The sequence below is a fragment of the Ammodytes marinus genome (assembly GCF_949987685.1).
Source record: "Ammodytes marinus genome assembly, chromosome: 8".
NCBI classification, from domain to species: domain Eukaryota; kingdom Metazoa; phylum Chordata; class Actinopteri; order Uranoscopiformes; family Ammodytidae; genus Ammodytes; species Ammodytes marinus.
The window spans coordinates 21,094,336-21,114,056 of NC_137212.1; the positions used below are offsets into that span (position 1 = coordinate 21,094,336).

Genomic DNA, 19,721 nt, shown 5'->3' on the forward strand with positions numbered 1-19,721 from the left:
CAGATAAACCCTCTGCAGAGGAACTGCAACTCTGGAGTTTCAAAACAACAGTTTGACTGCCCTGCCATGGCCACTAATAGCACAGACATAAATATAATCGAGATTTTGTATCTTCTGATTTTTATTTTTTACCAAGACATTTTCTGGAGAAAAGTCCTTAGATGTAGCCTGGTGCTACCAGACCATCGTACTTTGGGCGGAAGTAGGTGGGCGGGCAGAGCCAGGCTACCTTAGATGGTGGATGGCTGGTTCATTTCAATCAATTGCCATGGTAACCTAGACAGTGTTTATAATTACGTGCCCAGCAGATGAGTTGAACATGCAAAGATTAGAATTTTAGTAGCAAATGACATAGGTCTTAGCAGGAACATTACAAGGAAGTAGTGCACTGCTGCATAGTCAGCATCTACTGTATTTTAAAACAACGCTCAAACAAAAAACTGTAGAAGACCTGATGACAAATATAAGGCACCATCAGAATGGTGACGGTGTTGACCAGTAGTCACACTACCAAAAGGCACCCAGAAGAAGTGTCAATATTTAATGGAATATAAAAGTGCAATACTTTTATTCATGTTTAATGAATTTATCCTGTTCAAGTACTCTTGAAAAAAATACACAAAATACATATTTATAAAACATAGTGACACTGGACCTAACTGTACAAGTACAGATCTAGCAACTACTCCAGGGAGTTGTCAGAACTCGAAATCGCAGAATAAATGCACCCATTGAAATCAAAAGGGAAAGGTACTGTTGGACTTTCAGCCTCTCATTTCCCCAACTCTAATTTCTGGTTAAATATTTACAGGGAGACTAGAGGAAAACCAACGCCATCAATTCAACATTTTAAAAACCGTAAATAATGCTGTTCCTGATATCTGGGATGCCTCGTCATGAAAATTGGGCTTTTTTCATTCTGCTCTTTCTCCCTCTGTCCAACTCAATCTGCTGTTGCTTAAGCAGTGCTAGAGAGACATTCCACTTCCACTTTATACAGGCCTATGCCAAACATGCCTGATAGAAACTTCAAAGCAAAAATCAGACACATAGTTAATGAACATTGGACAAACCTGCCCTCAATAATCAATTCAGACACAGGCAAGATGGCTCCTTACTCCGAGAGTCGATTCTGTCTTTGACACAGTAGAGTTCAGAACCAGTAAGGGAGGATTTTAGGAGGGAAATGGGGACCGCTTGGTCAGAGGAAACGGCCAAGTTTGTCCTCAAGCAGTTGCAAGTGTAGGAGCAGCGCTGGCCAATGGGAGAGCAGCTGTGTTGGATGGGGTGACTTCCATCAGACAGTCTCCCTCGCCGGAAGATTTCCCTTTGGTTGGACCTAGAGAGTATTAGGTTTCATTGGTATTGAGGGAAAAAACAACTTCTGCATCCATTGAAAGCTGGATTCTATGAAGGGTTTACAGGCGTTTGTAAATGAATGAAGCAGGTGACACAAACACAAAGGGAACCTTAACTAGGGATGGAACTGATCCGATACAATATATACTGGGCCTGACTCACACCACGTAATGATCCAAAATCCATAGTCCATATTATTTGATGTTCAACCCCAATTCCGAAAAAGGAAACGTTATGTAAAATGTGTATAAAACAGAATGTGATCATCCTTTTCGACATGTATTCAATAAATAACAGTACAAATACATCATTTGATTTTCCTGATGTTTCTTGAGTGACAGACACACACACGTGCGCAAGTATATTTACAATAACTTGCAATTGCGGCCATTTGTGTGGTTATGTGTGCACTTTCTCACATTGCGATTGCGATTAGATTAATCCTGCAGAGCTACACCCAATCCTGCAGAACTACACCCAATATTACATTTAATATGACATGATAAATGTGGAGCCCTGGACAGGATCAGCCAATATCAAACTGCAACATAGGAAACCCATCTGAACTGACAAATAATGGACGGGTGTGTCACTAACCTTTACACAGCGTGTGCTTAACTTAAATCTGCCTAGCGATAAGGCTACCAGATACTATAGCTGGAGATACTATGCACATTAGCACTGGAAATACATACACTGCCCGGCCAATTTAAAAAAAAAATAATTCTAATGTCCAAGGATACCATTTCAATTTTACCCAGACCAAAAGAAAAGACGCCACCTGGATTTTACTAAGCAAATAGACTTTCTTTGGGCCGGGCCGTGTATAAGCTGTTCAACAACTTTACATTTTGGTTTGTATGTGGTGCTTGGGTAAAATGTTAATGGTATCCTTGGACATTTGAATTACATTAAAAGTTGACATTGGCCGCTTTATATTCCTCACCACTCTGTGTGGCGACGACGACACAGTCTTCCTCGTCATCCTCCTCATTGTCGGCTTGGAACCCGTCTGCTTCCATTGCTTCCGTCTGGCAGATACACAGTAAAGGGATTTAGACCATTTGAAAATGTAAAGGGCTGCAATCAGCATTGTTAAAAGCATATTGTCATGAGATGATTAAGGGCGACTTATCTACAGTTTAGTACACAGAGAACTCAAATGTTGCAATGAAGTCTGCATGGTCATTTGGAAATCTGCATTTCTCTACCTGGCCGGGGTCTGTACATCTTTTCATGAACTTGGTGATTGACATGCTGCCTGTGCTCTTCCTCTTAGAGGATGAAGTTGTGGAGGAGGAGGTGTGCGGTGTGGTGGGAGAGTTCCCCTGAGAGCCTGTGGCTGCCTGGGGCTCTTCTCTGGGATCTTCTCGAGCTCCTGTGGTGAGGTAGGTCCACTGGCATGGAATGGGAAGAGCCTCCTGGCCAAAACGGGACAGGACCTCTGTATGTACATACCAGCAGCAGCGTCTGTAGCTGGAGCGCTTCTCATAAACAGCATTGCTCTTTATGAGACGCTTCACGTGGATTCTGATAAGAGAGGGGGAAAAAGGCATTTTGTAAAACAGTTTTATTGCCAAGAGCAATTTCAGGGAATTTGTAAAAAGGCAAAAATAAGCTACAGCTTCTGCAGAATGTCTGGAATTGTCTGCCACAAAAGCTTGATTTGGTTCAGTCCGATGGCTGTGAGGAATGCTCTATATTTTTGAATGGTCTTTCCTGCTTTTAGAATGTAGAAGGTTCTCGTTATAAATAGATTTTATTTTGCAGGAAGGGTTTGCAAAACTTTTAGTTTTGTAAATGAGAACTAAATCAGTGTAAAAATCTCAAGCAAACTGATAATTGAGAGGGCATAAATACTTCTGTGGCATCTATCTCTTGTATAAGAAGTCACCAGTCATTGGAAAATAGATAGGAAGCTTGGCATCAAAACCTGCAAAGTTATTTTTTTGTGAGGAAAATGGCTCTAAAAGTATTCTTTCAACTTATGGACATATTGACTTACATTAAGTGGACTGAAGTCTGAATTAAACTTCCATTTTTTAGATAACATATTTACACAGAAAATATAGTTGTTTCACCTGGTGGGAACGTTTTCTACTGGGCTCAGGGGGCTGGACAGCTCAGGAGGTGATGAGGAGGACGAGGTTTGCTGACGACAAAACTCCTGAAACTCAGTGATGATCACTTTGCTGCTGTTTGGATTACCGTGCAGCAGAGGCAGCAGCTGAGCGCGTACTGTAGAGAAAGGAGAATTTGTCATACGTTTTTAAGAAGTATTTTCCAGAAATATTTTTGCAAACTGTAGATAAAATATATAAAAAGTATATCAACTTCCAAAGAAAGATAGTTTGATTCCTCTATAGAAAGGTTACATAAGTCAAACAAGTGTACTTCTTTAACCAAATTGCAATTGCTTATTATCAACCATAAGTAAACAAATTACCTACAGAAAAGAGGGCCAATTTAGATTGCTATATTTAGAATCAATAATTATGAACTGAATCGTTAAAAGTAATTGTGATATTCAAATGTGGGTAATGATTATTGAACCAGGAAATGAAGATTACGAAAACAGATCAATAGCATGGAGGCGGCTCATTCTACGGAAGCAGACGGTACCATTCAACTGACAAAACAGGGTCACAAGTGCATGATCTTACACTTTCAACATACAATGTTGGTGATACACATCTTTTAAATGTACAGTACCATAATACACAGGACTTCTGAGGAAATCTCTATAAAAAATATCCATATCTACCTAGACACACTAGTAGCTAGCCCTTTTTCAGGACACCGACTTAGACTAAAGAAAGGTTTTATCGTATACATAAATTACAAATTGAAAATGTAATTGAAAAAAAACTGCGACTGGCAGTTTTTGCCTGTTGATGTGGGCAACAAGTAGCCTGGAAATCCAGACCCATATCTAGAACAATAGAGGGTCTGGCCACAATCAATAGACCTTGCCAACTCAAGCAGCGGCACCTACGCGTGCAATTCAAATACCACTGCACTACAACCAATCAGAGCAAGGTGACGTAAGCCCCGTTCGTTTAGCGAACAGCGGGTTAACTGTTAAATTAAACTTTTGACGTGGTCGGTTGGAAAAACAGAACATTCCTCTTTCTTGCTAATGAAAGATTTGAGTGCTGTCTTCCAAATTGTTAAGTATCAAGACGGAAGCCGTCTCAAACAACATATCCGGCTCCATCGCTGTTGGTTGTTAAATATCACGGCTTCGACGGCGCATGCACAGCAGTCGTCATCCGGTTACGTCCGCCCCCTACATAGGGCTCTGGCCCGTATCAGAAAGAACGATTTGATTGGTAGCTCAGGATTTCTTGACATATTTAATGAGCTTCAATGGAGAGTGTCCAGACCAACAGGCGCAGCAAATTTGCCAGCAGCAGGTCTGGATTTCCAGGCTAGGCAACAAGTGCAAGAAAAAAGGTTCATGTTGTGCACACACTTACATTGTGTTTCTCTCTGAGCCCTCTGTGACATCTCTTCTTGGCTGGGGCTGTTGTCTACCTTGGGTAAGGGCTCGACCAGACACACAGCATAAGCCTGGAAGAGCTGCGTACCGGCTCCTTCTCCCTCCCAGACACAGCCCTTCACCACCGGCTCCAGCACCTTCATCCTCTTCTTGTTGGACATCAGCTCATCCCATTCCCTTGCTTTCACTTTCTGACGTAGTTTCTGCTTCTCCAAGTCGCCACCCTCCTGGAACGTTGCATGTGTTAAAAGTTAACAAAGTATTTAAAACAACAAACTCATAACAGCACCAATCTTTCAGATTAAGGAGACTCTCTTCATACCTCTTCCTCTAAGGCCCCCTCATCGTCTGAAAGGTAGCCATGAGGGACAAAGAAGCCGTCCTCATCATCATCATCATCACCGCCACCTTTTTCCTCCTCATCTTCCTAGTAAAATGATCAACAATTCAAAGTATATTTTAATCATTTGAATGTCAAAATTAATTAGGAATTATTTCTTTAAATACTCCTGGTGGATATTTATTTGTAAATGAAACAAGGCTTGATGCCAACTTTTTCCGCCCAAGGAATTATGCTTATTATATGCATTTTGAAGATGCCAGGGTACGTACAAATACTTGTGCAAGTTTGAGTGCAAGTTTGAATTTATAATACTAAACATTGATGTAGACACTACATTAATAGAGAAAAAAAAAGGAAAGTCCATACTGTTTCACCTTCCGATTAAACTCACCCCTTCACTATGTGACAAGGACTCTCCTGGTTCCTCTTCCTCCCATTCGTCATCACTCTCCACCTCGTAGTCTAACAAATCCTGTGATGATATAACACAACTGTTAGTCTCACAATCATACAAATACAATTTTGATAGTCAAAATATTGACTCAAAGCTAAAATATTAACCTATCAAAAAAGCTATAGCCATAGCTATGTAATCTTGGTTCTCAGTTGAAACAGGCATCTGTGTTACATTTAAGATCATGCTACTATAATTTATTAAATATGTAATCCCTCGCATTAACATCTATTTTATTAAGTTCCTATCTATCAAATAGTGAGTCAAAACGATGGTGATTGAGCACATGACCCACTTATGAAAGCGCCTGTATTTGCTGCTTTGCCCTGTTATACTAATAGGGGGGGCTATGTCGTACTAACCACGCCGCAGGCGTGCATCGTTTTACTCAAAACATGGGAGCTTCAGATTCAGTATTACTGAGTTCAGACCTGTGTGCATTCCAGTACATCTGTTAGTTTTTTGAATTTGTTTTTATGTTTTATATACAGTCTATGGTTTGTCTAAGATATGGTCCTAGGTCTTTCTGCAGGCTGTGTGCTACCATGTCTGAAGTTCCCGATTTTCCAAGTCCAATCAAAAGCAGCAGGCATAGATAGATACATAGATAGATAGATAGATACTTTATTTATCCCGAGGGAAATTCAGGTATCCAGTAGCATAAAACAAGACATACATTAAACATACATTAGAGATATATACACAAGATATATGTCTAAATTAAAATATAAAAACTAACAGTACCTACAATAAACTTTAACCTAAATTAAGATATAAAATAAAATGAACAGTAGCTACAGTAACGGTGCAGACAGTAAACAGTGAGAGTGCCTGTGAGAGTGCTCTCAGTCTCACTGCAAGTGCAAACTGCTGTAGCGATGCAGACTCTCTCTATCTGCACTTCTCATAACTTCTGGGTCACAACGTTGGATCAGAACACACAGAGAAAGCAATCTGCAGGTAAGAACTGCCAATCTACTGACTTCATACAGTCAATAATGTTCAGTTTTGAAAGAAACTCTGGTCCAGAAGTGCCTGCAACTACATTTACGGCCACTAGGAAGTAAGTGATGGTTTGACTGTGGGGATCTCTAGGAATTTGAGACGGACAACGAGTAAACTGAGCATATCGATGCGTTTACAAAATAGTTTTACCTTGTCTTGTTTTAAAGGGCAGCGAGGTGAGATGTGTGAACTCTTCTTACTCCAGGTGCCCCAGTACGCTGGACGGTGGTTAAGATGGAACTGCAGAAGCTTCATGTGTCCATAACGTTTACGATCCGGAACTCCGTCTGGTTTAGGCACTTCTACTGGTATGCACTCACTGAGAAAATAGTACACATGTGGGGAGAACTTTGTTTTTAATTTGCAGAATCCATCCATCTGACCATTTATAGTTGGTGTGGAAATTGCTATTGTTGGGCACCATAAAATCAAAATGGAGGCAGTGACACCATATAGTGCAATTTCTGCAGGATAGGAAGACAACTTTGACAGATGTACAATCATATGAAAAAGTTTGGGAACCCCTCTCAGCCGGCATTATAATTGACTCTGCTTTCACAAAAAAAATATAAAAGTGGTATGTCTTTAATTTACCAGGAACAGCTAAGTACTGGGATGTTTTCCAAACAAAGATTTTTTGAAAAGCAGTATTTGGTTGTATGAAATAAAATAAAATGTGAAAAACTGGCTGTGCAAAAATATGGGTACCCTTGTGGTTTTGTTGATTTTAATGCATGTAACAGCATGTAAAACTGATGAATTTAAACACAAAGTTGGTTGGATTATGTTGTTAAGCCTTGAACCTCATAGAAATGTCTGTTTAATCATGAGAAAATTTATTTTAGGTGCCTAAATGCAAGTTGTACTTCTCTTTGACTCTCTGCTGAAGTGAGACAGAATGGGATCATCAAAACTGCTCCCAAAAGATCTTAAAAACAAAGATTATTCATTATCATGGTTTAGGGGAAGGCTACAAGAAGCTTTCCCAAAGGTTTCAATTGTCAATTTCTACTGTAAGGAACGTTGTCAGGGAATGGAAGGACACAGGCACAGTTGCAGTTAAACCCAGGTCTAGCGGACCAAGAAAAGTACAAGAGCGGCATATGCGGCGGATTGTGAGAATGGTTGCACACAACCCAAAGATCACCTCCAAAGACCTGCAAGAACATCTGGCTGCAGATTGTGTATCTGTACATGGTTCAACAAATCAGTGCAATTTGCACCAAAACATCTGTATGGCCAGGTGATGAGAAGGAAGCCCTTTCTGCGCCCACGCCACAGATACAGTTGCATGGAGTATGCAAAAGCTCATTTAGACAAGCCAGATTCATATTGGAAGAAAATTCTTTGGACTGATGAGACAAAAATTAAGTTATTTGGTCTTTATAAAAAGCAGATGTTTTGGTGCAAATTGCGCTGAATTGTTGAACGATGTACAGATACACAATCTGCAGCCAGATGTTCTTGCAGGTCTTTGGAGGTGATCTGTGGGTTGTGTGCAACCATTCTCACAATCCTCCACCTATGCCACTCCTGTTTTTTTCTTGGTCTGCCATGCCTGGGTTTAACTGCCACTGTGCCTGTGTCCTTCCATTTCCTGACAACGTTCCCTACAGTCGAAATTGACAATTGAAACCTTTGGGAAAGCTTCTTGTAGCCTTCCCCTAAACCATGACAATGAACAATCTTTGTTTTTCAGATCTTTTGGGAGCTGTTTTGATGATCCCATTCTGTCTCACTTCAGCAGAGAGTCAAAGAGAAGTGCAACTTGCATTTAGGCACCTAAAATAAATTTTCTCATGATTAAACAGACATTTCTATGAGGTTCAAGGCTTAACAACATAATCCAACCAACTTTGTGTTTAAATTCATCAGTTTTACATGCTGTTACAGGCATTAAAATCAACAAAACCACAAGGGTACCCATATTTTTGCACAGCCAGTTTTTCACATTTTATTTTATTTCATACAACCAAATACTGCTTTTCAAAAAATCTTTGTTTGGAAAACATCCCAGTACTTAGCTGTTCCTGGTAAATTAAAGACATACCACTTTTATCTTTTTTTTGTGAAAACAGAGTCAATTATAATGCCGGCTGAGAGGGGTTCCCAAACTTTTTCATATGACTGTATATCTTTTTTGATTAAATAATTGACTAATGAAAATTGCTCCGAAAATGGGGCCAGATTTCAAATTAGCAGCGGCTGTCTGGCAACCTTAAAAAAAAATATGATAGTAATTTCAGAAGATGTTTAACAATTAGAGTTGATCCACTGTAACACAGTGACTGACAAGTGGATCACTAACCCTAAGCCTACAAAGCAAACACTGAAGACAAAATCTCATTCAATTTCTACTGTAAAACAGAGGTCACTAAACATGGGGCAACTATGGAGAGAGCAAATTAGGATATTTTCTATAGCCACTCTCACCTATGTGAGTCAGTCTGCCTGGGTCTGGTGGGTCCTGACGAGCGAGGTTTTTGCCCGATCCAGTCTTGTATTCCATTCAGGTTATCTGCGGGGTTCAACAAACAGCGATCCAGTTCTTCCAGAACAGAGTCCTCACACTGAACCCGGCACAGTGGGGCCAGATACACGCTTTCTTTGATCTCAAATGGAGCAAACTTTCCACACGCAGCTGCAAGGGTCTGACAAAAGGGAGAAGTTGCATTTGTATTAATTAAGTAAGCTGACTGTTCTAAGTAAAGGGAGGAATACATTGGATAATAGCATGTTTAGCAACTCAAACAGTATACCCTTCACACTCATGTTGAAGATGCACTTAAGATGTAGAGATAATCACTCGCTTTTAGGCAACCACTTGATGCATCAATAAGCACTTTAGTTATAAAGTGTGGTATCTACTAACCATTGGAGCTTGTTGGACCTTGGGTTTCTGTAGAAACCTTGTAATTCCCGCTTTCTCAGCTTTGAGGCGCTGTAAACACATTGGTCAACAGAATATTCAGTAAAATGGTTGAAGTGTCCAGCTTATAAAACATGAAAACACTTTTTCTACATAAACTTACATCCTTCTCTTCTTTCAACCGTTTCTCTTCATCCTTAATTCGCTTATCTTCTTCTTTCTTCCTTTTTTCTTCAAGCTTTGCCCTAAAGCAAAATTAATGCATAACATTTAGCAAACCAAAATGTGTGTGTGTTTTTTTTTAACAAACCCTTGTATATGGAAATGGAAACATGTCCAAGGGATTCTAGACTACAGTAACAGGGACTTGCATTACTCACTCTAGCTTTGATTTCCGTTGATCTTCCTTCGCTTTTAATTTCTCTGCCTTTTCCTTCTCCTCCTTCTCTTTTCTCTCTCTTTTCTCTCGCTCGTCTTTTTCTTTTTTCTCTTGTTTTTCCTTTTCTCGCTCCTCCCTTTGCTTGCGAGCCTCTTCTTTCTTCTTCTCCTTTTCAGCCTTAGCCTCTTCCTTCTGCCGTTCTTTCTCCTGTCGCTGCCGGAGCCTCTCCTCTTGTTCTTGTAAACTCTATAATTGAAAAAGTTTTAATAAATGTGTTGGTAAATAAAAGTAGTTGTTTAATTAGGGGTTGTGGGGGAATAGGAATTCGAAACAAATCAAACCCCACTTCCATTGTATAGTGGAAGTCCCACCTTCAATGAGCGTCTTTTGATCTTTTTCTCATCTGCTGGTATCTTGGGGGTGGTCTTTGGATCCTAGGATAATGGGAAAAGAAAACATAATCATTTGAATAATTTTTTTAAATATGTTTGACACATATTATTCATTTTAGTCAGTGTTTCATTTACTGGACAATTTATTAGTACTGTTAGTACTTTGCTATATTTTGCACTGGGATTTCAGTCGTGTTAATGTTGTGGGTGTTTCAGATATGTTTTTGTTTACTTCCACTCATACGTTCTTAAATAAAAAAAACTAATTAAGCAAATATATCATACTTTCAACCCATACATGACCGTGCTGTACTTAGTTGATTCAAGAAATACTGATTAGTTTTGGTTGTGTGGTATTAACCGAAGACATATCATGTGTGTATGTACATACTTTAGGTGTAGAAGTGGGTGTAGGACCATCAGTCTTGGACTTCTCTGGTGAGCTTTCAGATGAGGAGCTGTCCGATGAATTTGACTGAGTGGATTTGTTTCCTAAACTGGAAACGTTTAGTGACTCATCCTGCTCCTCTGACTCACTGTCAGAATCCTTGGTCATATCAAGCTGTGAGATAGATGCTGTCTGATTGCATTCTTTTTCTTCCATCTCTTCATCTTCATCATGATCTTCATCATCAATGACTACTGTGCAATCTAAAGTGTGTGTTTTAAGAGTAGGATCAATGTTGCTGGATTTCCCAGAAGATGCAGTTGTGTCTTTGCCCTGATACTTGTCTTCTGTTTGGAGGCGGCGAGAGGATGGAGCGGGGGAAACAATGCGCTTTTTGGGAGACAAACTGTTGTCCGTGGTAAGATCTATAACCTTAGATGACGAAGGAAGCCTATGGCTCAGGAAGCCATCAAGGGGCCCGCGACCATTGACCAAGGGTGGTCCACTGTGCACAGGTAGTGCAGAGGATTCCTTCTCATTCTCCCTGTCTGAGATTCCTGGTTCGGGGCAGGCGTGTGCACAGGGGCGTTTAGAGGGCTGGTTCTCTTTAGGTTCAGGGTTCAGGCGCTTGAATGGGAGACGAGCTGCAGGCGGATTAAAATAAAAAATCTGAGTTACGATTGTTGTGGTTACTCTGTCCTCAGAATGATAAAAAAAAAAGATTAATGAGTTATTGCAAAGTTGTTCATCAAAATGCAATCTTAAAGGTAAAATATTCTGTAAGTTTTTAAACCATTTGAAATACTAAAGTAATAAAGTCTATGAATGTGAATTCATTGCATACAAAATAATGTCAGTGACAAAACACATTCAAGGGGTTAAGGGGAAACCATCAACATGTGTCAGAAATGTAACTTGTGTCAATCTTGTTTAGTGTGTAATAATAAGGATTGACAGTTTTCTCATTTTAAGTTTGTGCTATTATGCAAAACAGAATTGGGAAAAATACACTAAAGTACAGAATAAGCCAAAGAAAAGAAGCAATATATACGTAAGGGGGCTACAATCACCAATACACAGTGTAAATGTTAGGTCTGGTAAAATATGGATAGTAGTCAAATGATCAATCATCCATGCTTTATCATCGTTAATGGTATCTGACTGATAGCGTCTTATTCTGAAGATAATATTTGTATAGTGTCAAAGATTTTTGAAAATCCAAATGTTGTATTCACCTTGGATTAGATTCTTGTTGGCATTTTTACTTGATTTAGAATCCATGCCTGCAAATAAAAAAAACACGTTAGAAGCACAATAGATATAATTGAACACCTAGTATGAAATCAAATTTGGAATAATGAACCCACAATGAAATTGGTAAATCAATCAATGACACGTTGACAGCTGTTGAACTAACTGTTGCTGCTTTTTGTAGCACATTTTAAGAAATCTGACTAAAAATGACAGCAATTGCAGGTAAGGCTTCAAGTATATTTGAATAAACTATATTTGAAGTGACATACTAGATGTGGATCACACATTTAACACTGAAACACTAACTAACTTTTTATTGTTAAGAATCAGCTTGCAGATATGTAACGTAAGTTTACTTTAACAACCACATGCCAATGTTGCAAATGTACAGTGAGTAGGTCTTCTCACGTTTAAACAATGTTAAAGTCTATCGAATAGCAAAAACGCCTCCATAGTATTGTTTTATAACGGTGTATTATATTTCAGAATAGTTTGTATAGTCCGTGTGATTATGTTACAGTTTTACAATAGATGTAGTGGTTTTGTTTAGTTTGCTCTCCCGCCAACCCCTGTATTAGTCGGGTTTGCGGGCCTAGACGAGCCCGCAGAGCAGGCACCTTATAGGGCTGTCAGGCAAAGAATGAATGCCCGACCACGATAGCCACAACTATATCGAGAGGTGTTGCACGTAAGTTACAAAATACTCAAGAAACATAGGTTATGTGATAGAGTTAAAAGACAATGGAGCAGTTATGGAGTTTCACCTATAAAAAAAACACTTTCATGTTAAGTGCTAACGTTGACCAACTCGCAGATGCTACTACGACTAGCCTGCCTGCTAACCTGTACGTGCAACTCTGCTGCAAAACTAGCAGCTCTGCGCTGCACCTAGGGCAGAGCAATGACCGAGCAAAGCGATGGACAGTCCACCCTGCCACTAGGGTTAATACATTCAGAACTGTTGGTGGTAAAGTTGAAGTCTTGAGAATGGAAACGCCGGTAGTTTGAGGCCTAACTGACTGTACACCAAGAATAACTTTGTTTTTCATTTGACATTACCAAGTTACCATGAAGTAACAAGAAAACATTAGCAAAACAGTTAGCTGTACATAGCTAGCGTTAGTGTTTGATAATTGTCATTAAAGCAGTTAATGTTAGCGTCGTCACAATGAAAAAGGCTAACTTTTGTGGTTAGAAGAAACGAGGTTGCTACCGTTAATCTAAACGTCAAGTAACAGACAGATTTATTTAGATTTGTCAAAGTTTTGTGAACACCAACTTGCACAGACAACACCACACACGGTGCATATTACAATTATAGACATTTTGTAAAGTTGATAGAGCCACCTGTTGGCCTGCTATAAATGGCTCCGTCATTACCTCTTCTGCGGGGAGTCGATGCTGCCAGATGTCCGTCTACAGAGGGGGTTTCCGCCGCCAACATCACAACCACTAACCCGGGGCTCCTCTCCTTTGCGATATTGTCCGGGAAAAAACAACGGTACAGACTGCGTACACGCGCAGACAGCCCCGACAACGTCCAAAAGTAGTATGCTGCTATTCAAAATATGTATTGCTAATTTATTTCACATAAAACCATAGTAAAACACAACGCACTCTCTTTCCGCTTATCCCACATACTCCCTTGGTTTACCCCGCTGCCTGCCTCGCGCTCCGCAGTCGGAATTGGCGGGAGTGTGTCACTTGCGTCAATAGCCGTCGCTGATTGGTCAATACCAGTTTAGATCACCGATGGAGACGTTTGTTTTGTATAGCTGCGTTGCACGTTCGGTGTTTCGCGTGGTGGGTGAAACCATAGACTGAAAGACAGCAGAAACGCCTTTAATTTGTTATAGTGCTGCTACTTGTACAGTACTGTCGTTTCAAATGTTATATAATACTTAAATAGTTTATCAGAACAAGAAATTGTGTGAGCTGCTTCCATTCAGTGATCTAAAATCCGTGTTTCCGTTTTTCCATTAACATGCTATCCACCCCGCCCGGGGCACCCTGTGTTCTAAACAGATGCAAATATGTCAGATGTGTATTAAAGGACCCGCCTACTGTCTGATGTTTTGGACTTGGTGATTGGCCACGGAGTTGGACTTTTCTAAGGTTTGTCATGTTGTAGTAGGTTGATACAATGAATGAAATAAAGTTAGAATAACGTCCAGTCAGTCAGGTCTCTTGGGTTAAGTAGCAGGCAAACTCATATTTTAGTTACATAATAAAGTAAAGAAAAAAATATTTTCTGTTTCACAATCCAGTCCAGTTGGTGGCGGTAATGCACATTTAAGCTGGTGTGTCAACCGCCAGAAAACACCGAAGGAGGAGAAGAAAGTTCATTGGTTCTCTCTGGATAACTGTTAACCATAGCTAGTATATAGCTGTTAACTCAATAATAGATTAGTTATCATGAATACAGCATATCACAAAAAAGTAATAATTGGCATGAAGACAGACTTTGTTCTGCTTTTACTAACTTTGAAAGACTTAAAATATAGTTTCTCCAAAACGGTTTAATTTGTGAATTTACTCGATTTACCCCCGTTTGTAATTGCATGGGTGGGATCCAAACGTACTGGAGTCATGGTTGAGTCACGCGTGTCCCCTTTAACGCCCACAGGAATCCTTGGACATGTAGTTCTTCAGGCCCCCGGGCGAGTTAAATATGCTCAGTTCTGAACTACAAGCGCTGCGGTGCCGCGCAGGCGCAATGTATTCGATGTAGTCGTTGGAAAAGCGCATCCTGCCCATTATCCTGCCTGATTCCTGGACCGCTGCAACTGTCGACGGAAACGCAAGGAGATAATCGTTATTCCGGTAATATTGACACATCTATATCACCCGTTATGTTGACTTGTTAGCTGAAACCATATGTTCACTCTTTGTCAGCTGCCAACCAGTTAGTCAAATGAAGTAACAACGTTAGGCTAGATAAAGAGACACGGCTGCTGCTTCTATTGAGCTGCATATCAACACGCTTCAGCCGCTATCTACTGTGTAATACAACCATAGACTAAGAATATAACGCAAAGTAAACAAATGATTACTACATTTGCTTCTGGCACGGTTAAAAGATAAACCGGAGAATGGCCTGTGCTAATATAAACAACAGTTAGCTAAAACAATTAGTTTTAAAGACTAAAGTTTGAACATGCTAAAAGACTGAAGTCATCACTGATAAACTGATTAAGTTATTAATGTTACCAATGATCTTTATCCGTGACGCAAACAAAAAGTTTTAAAGAGCATATTATGATTATATGTAGTGAAAAGTCATGAGAATTGTTCCCCTGCATTGAATGGTATCAAAGTATCAGTGTAAACTTATTTTTCCATTTCTGTGTATTCTTTTTACACAGGAAATAATTGGGATTTCAAAATGACAGGTTTGTCACTAAAACTTTTGTTTTTTTTACATTGTATTTTTCAATGTAAAGTTTCTGCTGTAACTTCATTAATTCTCTCATTATTCCTCTCTCTCCCCTTTGCCATGTGTTCAGCGATAATAATAAAGTTGTATTGGTTCCCATTTCAGAGCGGGTGAATAACTTTCCTCCCCTGCCTAAGTTTATGAGAATAAAGCCATGCTTTTACCAGAACATCGAAGAGGAAATACCTGCACCCCACCAGCAGTTGGTGCGCAGAGTCTACACACTTTGGATGAGTCAGTGTAACTCTTTTTGTCTTTTCTTATTTCTTTGGAAAGGGAAGACGCATCCTCCCTTTACTGTTAAGTTGATGCATCCTCCCTTTACTGTTAAGTTGATGCATCCTCCCTTTCGTTTCTGGCTGCGTCTTCACTGACCTCTCTCTCCCCTCTGCAGTGTATTCAGGCACGCTGAGCATAAACGTGATCTCATGTATTGCCTGGTGGGCCGGGGGTGGAGGCGCCATCAACTTTGGCTACTCCCTTCTTTGGCTTCTCCTCTTCAGTCCTTGCAGTTACACCTGCTGGTACAGACCACTGTACAAAGCCTTCAGGTAAGTCATCATCTGGTAAAGCTCATGAAGTTTTGGAACCAGTCTGGATGTGTTATGGTTAGGCAAGAGCACTGAAGTGGTTCTTTCTAGATGTTATGAAAGCATGTACAAAGATTTCAGTGTCTGAATTGGATTAAATAGTGTGTATCTCGGCTATACTATGTAAATGAAAGGATGCTGTTCAGTGTTCATGTGACATCCTTAATTTGTTGTTTTACATCAGTTGATCTTTGTCTTGCTGCTTATCTGCGTGCGCCCAGGCTGAATTAATTTTTTCAATTATGCCATTATGAATTCTTCTTCTATAAACCAGGCAAGAATTGGGCACAAATCTGACTTAATAAGGAATGGTTCCAAGCCATAGCGTCCCTACTGGTTTTCAATTTTACTCTCACACTTTGAACAGTATTATTGTGAATCAAGCAAGTCTGAATGATTAAAAAGTCCTACATGCTGTCCACATGTTGACAACTAGTAGGTAGAAGCAACATTGCAACAAAAATATTAAGACTCCACCCTTATTTGTTTTCTACGCTGTAATCTCTTTGTATTCTTTTTTTCTTTTCTCCATGTTGTACATAGGGCCGATAGCTCGTTCAACTTCATGGCCTTCTTCTTCATGTTCTTCCTTCAGTGCGTCTTGAGCCTCATCCAGACTATAGGCATTCCTGGATGGGGAACATGGTGAGTTGAACCAAACCCGCTTGAAGACTTTGCACATGTTGCCTGCCAGTTTTGTTTGTGAGAGAGTGGGGTCAGGAGGGCTCATGTCAAGCAATCTAGGCAGCTGGGAAATGTGTTTTTATTTAAAATTCTGGTGCTGAGATAGATTTAACACTAAATTAAAACCATTAAGCTAACACATAATGAGGCTGAGAGTTAACAAAGTGGTGGGTGGTCAAAGACAATCATAATCTGTATTTTTATTTTATTTATAATTGACAGTGAAAATTTGTTCCTGAGTTACTGACTAGATTTTAACTAGATATTAAAAGTAAAAACGTGATATTGGGTTTCGGCCTTAGCCTGAAGTCTAGATGAGGCATTCAAACTGAGTTAAAATGTATGTCCAATAATTGAGCATCTGCATTGTGACAATAACACCGTTCACTCATGATACAATGTTGTCATGTAAAGTCAATTGTACACTGATAGTCATTATGCTGTTTGTCACTGCATCAGTTTGCTCACTACTTAATGGCTCATCATCAGTAACTTTTAATATACCATTTGTTTTGAATCCACTCCGCTAATTGCACACTGTATGATCCACTAACTAACCCGTTACTACTTCATCTCACTCTCACTCAACACTCCAAAGTGGCTGGATGGCGACAGTGCTTTTTTTCAGCACAAATGTGGGCTCCGCTATAGTGATGCTTATCTCAGCTCTGCTCTTCACTGTGGTGACTGCTTTAATGGCTCTAGTTCTCATCAGGGTGAGTGGACAGTCACACACACACAGAAACACACACACACACACGCAGCCAACGCACACTTGCATTTAGTTTTTATTCCATCATTTATATGAACCCACAAAGATTCTTGGAAACAAAATGCACATTATGCACTTATTCTATTCCCTCCATTTTCTTTTCATGTGGCAGGTGCACAGACTGTACCGTGGTGGCGGCGGTAGTTTGAGTCGCGCTCAGGAGGAGTGGAGCACCGGACTGTGGAAGAGTGCACCAGTCAATCAGGCGGGGTTCAACGCCGTCTCTCAGACGGCCCAGGGCCCGAGCCTGCCCCAGTACCCTGCTGCAGTGCCCAGCTATCCCGACAACAGTCAGTGGTGATAGCTGATAGTCACCTCTAGATGGAGACAGAGAGCTGGCCATTTCTGTGGTGCATGGGGAAAGCGGCTCAGAGCACCATATCATTTCACTCAACATAATGTGACAAAAACCCATAGATTAACTTTTGTTTTTAGATTTGTTTGACAGGACAGGATTGCTGTAAAAATAAGTTTTATCCCAGAGTTTTCTTTTCAAAGCTCTTAAAAAGCCCTACCCTTGTACTGAAGGGTTATCTTTAATATATATATACTATTCCATTTCAACTTTGTTTACACATAGTTTATGAAAAAATGACTGAGAAAGAAGTATGATTTACGCTCAAATAGAAATGTTTGCAGAAAAATGTAGGGTCTTGCAAATATGCAACTCAAAGTGTGAACTTTTAAAGGATAGCAGTATATGAAGGACGTGTGCCTTATGGATCTTTGCGATTGCATTGCTTTATGTATTGCCAGATATGCATGCTCAAAATCGTGGTATGCTGACAAACAGGTTTATTGTTTTTTCTTACAACAAGAGAACGTCTGCAAAACTGCACGATTATTATCTGGTGGGATCCCTTTCTTTATATTGTGTATATTCTGGCAGGAGTTCAGTTTATTTTTTATACATTGTGCTTTATATCTCCATGCTTGCCTGCTTTGGCTGTGATTACATGAAGCGCGCCTTAATATAGTGTGCAGATGTTGCATGTGAAAAAAAAATCTTGCTCGACTTTTGCCTTAACAAGTGCTGCATTTTGTTCTCTCAACTGGACTTGTGCTTCAATGAAGCAACGTGGTAAATCATTTCAAAAGTTGTTGGTGCATATCCCCTCTCTCTGACTTCTGATGTGCCAAAAACTCTTTCCATCATTTTGATACCGAGAAAAGGTCACACCCAAAGTAGATGTTTTGTACTGTAGTTCTGAAGCTATACTGTTTGCTTTTAGTGGTCAGCGCCCTTCAGTGAAAGCACCTTATCAGCTTTTTTCACTGTTCCAGCCACTTTCACTTTCCCCCCAGATAGACCCAATGTTGAATTTGCGGTTAGTGGACACTTTTGCATGCAGCCTATCAAGGGAGTGGGACTGAACAGGATTCTTTTATTTCAGATTAACTCTAACTGACCACATGCGGCCAATACAAACAGACACTAACAACTTATATGGGCTGACTTTAAAAATTACTGAAAATGGATCACCAGTGAAGTGAAAAGGTGCATGTAAATGCAATCTGGACTGATTTAATGTCATTCCAACAAACCTCTGTAACATAAAGAAGCTGATTACTACTAACTACTCAAGTCAAAGCCTATTTTAAGCACAGGCGCTTGGAAGTAAAAGGTGCTTGCTTCATCATTGACTATTTTTCTTTACGTTACAAAAGTGTCCTTTATGGCCAATGGCCAGAATTAGTATTTTGATTTTTCTCTTATTTGATAAGTGTCAAAACAAAGTGGATATGTTAAAGTAACCCTGAAAATATGGAAACATTTCAATAAATAATCTTATATCCATCATGTCTGCCTGTCCTTGCTAAATGTATGAGGAATTTGAGTTGAGTCTGAGAAATGGTCACAAATGTGTAGAAATATACTGTAGCAGGTCAGGTTTTGTTTAAAAAGATTATTCATTCATCATGACTTGAGTATATCCTACCATCCAGTCCAAGTTTTAAGAAATGTTTGGCAAATCCAAGTTTTGAAGGTTCAATATCCTTTTCTCCCTCTGATACATCCCAATTTCATACAGTATTATTGCTATTGTATAAAAGTGATAACGTTTATAGTAGTGATTTGTATATGTCGAATGCTGGTCTTTAGCGGTATTAGATGACTTATGTAACACTTAAAAAATAAATGCTTGATATTGTTGCAGTTGCCCGGTGCCGCAAGTTTTGGACGACTGTTCACCACCAATTGATGCCTACTTTTGCGTTTTCTTCCCGTTATCTCCTCCTCAGTGTGGGATCTTTCACCCTGAGAGAAATGCTGCTGTGTTATTGATATAGTC

General features: G+C 39.8%; 2 protein-coding genes across 2 annotated transcripts; one reads left to right on the forward strand and one right to left on the reverse strand.

Moving 5' to 3' along the window:
• Positions 1-12: 12 nt before the first annotated feature.
• chaf1a (chromatin assembly factor 1, subunit A (p150)) lies at positions 13-13,500 on the reverse strand. The gene is made up of 16 exons (XM_080032027.1): positions 13,326-13,500; positions 11,927-11,974; positions 10,695-11,335; positions 10,283-10,345; positions 9,913-10,157; positions 9,696-9,777; positions 9,536-9,604; positions 9,097-9,314; positions 6,814-6,982; positions 5,596-5,676; positions 5,184-5,288; positions 4,839-5,088; positions 3,441-3,597; positions 2,571-2,889; positions 2,306-2,390; positions 13-1,339 (listed from the first exon to the last, which is right to left on the reverse strand). Exons 1-16 carry the CDS (start codon positions 13,387-13,389, stop codon positions 1,227-1,229), a joined length of 2,709 nt encoding a protein of 902 aa, XP_079888153.1. The 5' UTR covers positions 13,390-13,500; the 3' UTR covers positions 13-1,226.
• Positions 13,501-14,681: 1,181 nt separating this feature from the next.
• Positions 14,682-19,719, forward strand: scamp4 (secretory carrier membrane protein 4). The gene is made up of 7 exons (XM_080032397.1): positions 14,682-14,768; positions 15,311-15,337; positions 15,487-15,615; positions 15,776-15,932; positions 16,515-16,616; positions 17,254-17,371; positions 17,540-19,719. Exons 2-7 carry the CDS (start codon positions 15,331-15,333, stop codon positions 17,726-17,728), a joined length of 702 nt encoding a protein of 233 aa, XP_079888523.1. The 5' UTR covers positions 14,682-14,768; positions 15,311-15,330; the 3' UTR covers positions 17,729-19,719.
• Positions 19,720-19,721: the final 2 nt, after the last annotated feature.

Bases quoted from the DNA above. Each gene is read 5' to 3' on its own strand.
- scamp4 (XM_080032397.1), top strand. The intron at 15,616-15,775 runs GTCAGTGTAACT...TCCCCTCTGCAG, and splicing joins AGTCTACACACTTTGGATGA to TGTATTCAGGCACGCTGAGC. The intron at 16,617-17,253 runs GTGAGTTGAACC...AACACTCCAAAG, and splicing joins ATTCCTGGATGGGGAACATG to TGGCTGGATGGCGACAGTGC.
- chaf1a (XM_080032027.1), bottom strand. From the start codon at position 13,389: ATGTTGGCGGCGGAAACCCCCTCTGTAGACGGACATCTGGCAGCATCG. The intron at 2,391-2,570 runs GTAGAGAAATGC...TGTATCTGCCAG, and splicing joins GATGTACAGACCCCGGCCAG to ACGGAAGCAATGGAAGCAGA. The intron at 1,340-2,305 runs GTGAGGAATATA...AATACTCTCTAG, and splicing joins CGTCGTCGCCACACAGAGTG to GTCCAACCAAAGGGAAATCT.